General features: G+C 53.4%; 1 protein-coding gene across 1 annotated transcript; it reads left to right on the top strand.

The window, feature by feature from the left end:
- The first annotated feature begins 285 nt into the window (after window positions 1–285).
- On the top strand, window positions 286–1,499 carry LOC108540898 (putative coiled-coil domain-containing protein 144 N-terminal-like). The gene has a single exon (XM_017890153.1). It carries the CDS (start codon window positions 1,148–1,150, stop codon window positions 1,490–1,492), a length of 345 nt encoding a protein of 114 aa, XP_017745642.1. The 5' UTR covers window positions 286–1,147; the 3' UTR covers window positions 1,493–1,499.
- The last annotated feature ends 2,044 nt before the right edge of the window (window positions 1,500–3,543 follow it).

The raw sequence follows: 3,543 nt of genomic DNA, 5'->3' as shown, positions 1-3,543 counted from the left end.
TTTTTTTTTTAGACAGTCTTGCCCTGTAGCCCAGGCTGGAGCTCGGTGGCGCAATCTCGGCTCACTGCAACCTCCGCCTCCCAGGTTCAAGCAATTCTGTCTCAGCCTCCGGAGTAGCTAGGACTACAGGCGCGCGCCACCACGCCCAGCAAATTTTTGTATTTTTAGTAGAGACAGGGTTTCACCATGTTAGCCAGGCTGGCCCCGAACTCCTGACCTGAAGGGATCCGCCCGCCTTGGCCTCCCAAAGTGCTGGGATTACAGGTGTGAGACACCGCGCTCGGCTGTCACTTTTCTTAAATTTCACTGGTGCTCGTGGGCTGCACAGTCAGGACCGACTAGAGGCTAGCAACCCCGGTGGCACCTGGCCTTCCCCGACGCGCCGCACTGCCCCTGGGCAGATGTGCGCCGCGGCTGCGGCACAGGGTGGCAGCGGCTGCTCGGCCCCATCCTAAGGCAGCGGAATGCCCAGAGCTGGTCCCTGGCTCCAGGCGCAGGCCGAGTAGAAGCTAGGCGGGCAGCGGCGTCGGCCTGCCCTTCCCGCCGGCCAGACAGCCCGCTCTGACCCAGCCATCCCACTCCGCTTGCATCCTGGCAGCGCGGACCCTGGGGCAACTTCGCTGCGGTGGCCAAGCCAGGAGCGACCAAGCGATGGCGGCACAGGGGCGGGAACTGGCCGCACCCCTGAACAGAGCAAGCCGAGGAGCAGGTGCGCCGGCGGCTCTGTGAGGCGTCACTCATGACAGGCAGGCTGGGCGCTGCCACCCCGAACCCTCCCAGGGACGACCCGCCAGCCCAGGCTGGCGCCGGAGCTGCAGCGCCACCTGCAGGCCAAGGAGTTTTTTCTGGGAGGCTGGAGCTTCCGTTGCAGTGACGTCACAGGTGCGCATGCGCACTGGTATGTAACGGACTGGCTTGGCCTTACCTGCATGGCTTGGCCTTACCCACGAGGCTTGGCGGTGGTCGCTTGGCTTGGCGGTGATCGTTTGGCCTGGCGGTGGTCGCTTGGCTTCGCGGTGGTCCCTTGGCTTGGTGTGGCAGTGATCGCCTGGCTTGGCATTTCTGGCTTGGCGGTGCTCCTTTCACAGATTGGAAACCGCGGGCTTTCCTGCCGGGAGGTTGTGGCCGAGGCAGTAGCTCTCTACTGATGGCCTCCAGGGGTGGACCAGAGCGGGGAGGGTCTGAGGGGTCTCCGAAACCGACAGTCTCCGCCATGAGGAAGACCTCTAGCGTCGGGAGCCAGGAGGGCCAGTTGTCCTTAAGCTGCCTGGGGGACCAGTGGTCCTCAGACTCCTTCAGCTGGTTAAGCGACAGCGCGGGCAGCGACAGCGAGCACGATGAGGGTGCCTTAGACCAGCCCCAGCACGACGTCCGCCTGGAAGATCTCTGCGAGCTCCACAGAGCTGCCCGGTCGGGCGACGTCCCTGGGGTGGAGCGCGTCCTGGCTCCTGGAGACCCTGGCATGAACAAGAGGGATAGGAAGGAGAGGTAATGGCCAGGCGAAGGAGGCGGGCGCGCCGTCCTGTTGGGGACCCCGGCTTTCTGGTGCCCGCAGGCCCCATGGCACCCGGGAGGGGAAACCTCAGAGGGGTCAGGGGCCCAGGTCTCTTAGTGAGACGGGAGAACATATAAATGATTATTACTATTGCAAATGTGTTGCTTGACTTTACAGGAGTTTTCTTGAAAATATTGCACTTCCCCGAGGCGGAGCTTGCAGTGAGCTGAGATCGCGCCACTGCACTCCAACCTGGGCAACAGAGCGAGACTCCGTCTCAAAATAATAAATAAATAAATAAATAAATATTGCACTTCCCGGCCGGGCACGGTGGCTCACGCCTGTAATCCCAGCACTTTGGTAGGCTGAGGCGGGTGGATCACGAGGTCAGCAGATTGAGACCATCCTGGCTAACAACAGTGAAACCCTGTCTCTACTAAAATACAAAGAATAAAATTAGCCGGGGTGGTGGCGGGCACCTGTAGTCCCAGCTACACAGGAGGCTGAGACAGAAGAATCGCGTGCACCCGGGAGGCGGAGCTTGCAGTGAGCCGAGATCGTGCTACTGCACGCCAGCCTGGGCGACAGAGCCAGACTCCAAACAAAACAAAACAAAACAAAAACAAAAAAATTGCCCTTCCCAAATGTGTTTATCCATTTTGTCAATTTATTGAGAATTTATTGAAACATAAGCTGAACACCTATTATATAGCAGACATATTCTACTTTCGCTCAGGTTCCTTCCATCCTTAAAACTTCATGTTGGCTGGGCACAGTGGCTCATGCCTGTAATCCCATCACTTTGGGAGACCGAGGCAGATGGATCACTAGGTCACAAGTTCGATACCAGCCTGATCAACATGGTGAAACCCCGTCTCTACTAAAGATACAAAATTAACCAGGCATAGTGGCATGCGTCTGTAATCCCAGCTACTTGGGAGGCTGAGCAGAAGAATCGCTTGAACCTAGGAGGCGGAGGTTGCAGTGAGCCGACATCGCGCCACTCTACCCCAGCCTGGGTGATAGAGTAAGACATCGTCTCAAAATAATAATAATAATAATAATAATAATGTTGGCCGGGCGTGGTGGCTCACGCCTGTAATCCCAGCACTTTGGGAGGTGAAGGCGGGCAGATCATGAGGTCAAGCGATGGAGACCATCCTGGCCAACATGGTGAAACCCCATCTCTATTAAAATACAAAATTAGCTGGGTTTGGTGGGGCACGCCTGTAGTCCCAGCAATTCCAGAGGCTGAGGCAGGGGAATCGCTTCAACCCGGTAGGCAGAGGTTGCAGTGAGCTAAGATCCCGGCACTGCACTCCAGCCTGCTGTCCAGCCTGAGTAAACTGAGAGATTTAAAATTGGAGTGTGATGACTTAATCTCAGTGGAAACTTTTCTCCCTCCTTTCAAAGAAAAGCATTTCTGAAGGTAGAAAATAGTGAAAGGTAACCTTTAACTGCCTTTTGAAAATGTGTAACAGTCTTATACACTAATATTAATAATTGGAAATGCCTGATTTACATGCATTCTATAAATCTAAGTATTGAATAAAATGAGCCATACCTATTCTTTTGAATCCTGAGTTTCCTTTGGCTTAAAGTATTTTGAAAATCAAAGTAAGAATTATTTTGTTTTAAAATTTGTTATGCTTTTAATCTCAGCCTAGACTTAGCTGAGACCTTCATGTTAAGTTATCCTTTATGCCCTTGGGGTTCAGTTCAAATAATGTTGCAGAAAGAGATGAGTTTCCTTTTGTCATTGCTACCAGATCTGTATGCTGAGGCCCCTTTATATCCAGTGTGATACCTTTTCTTAGATCATGGAAGGTCTCATATTATCCTTTCCCAGAGTTGTGGCAGGAAGCCATCACCAGAATTCTGAGTCTCAAGTATGTTAGTTGGATTTAACAGAGCGAACTAAGCCTCATCCATGACTCATGAGTATCCATGTATAAAAGAGAGCTTTGTACGTGCTTCAGCAGCAAACATATACTGAAATTGGAATAAAATGCAGAGAAAATTAGCATGACCCCTGCATAAGGATGATG

Source organism: Rhinopithecus bieti, unplaced genomic scaffold, assembly GCF_001698545.2.
Source record: "Rhinopithecus bieti isolate Rb0 unplaced genomic scaffold, ASM169854v2 scaffold_20154, whole genome shotgun sequence".
Classification (NCBI taxonomy): Eukaryota; Metazoa; Chordata; class Mammalia; order Primates; family Cercopithecidae; genus Rhinopithecus; species Rhinopithecus bieti.
This window is presented reverse-complemented; position numbering and strand designations above follow the sequence as displayed.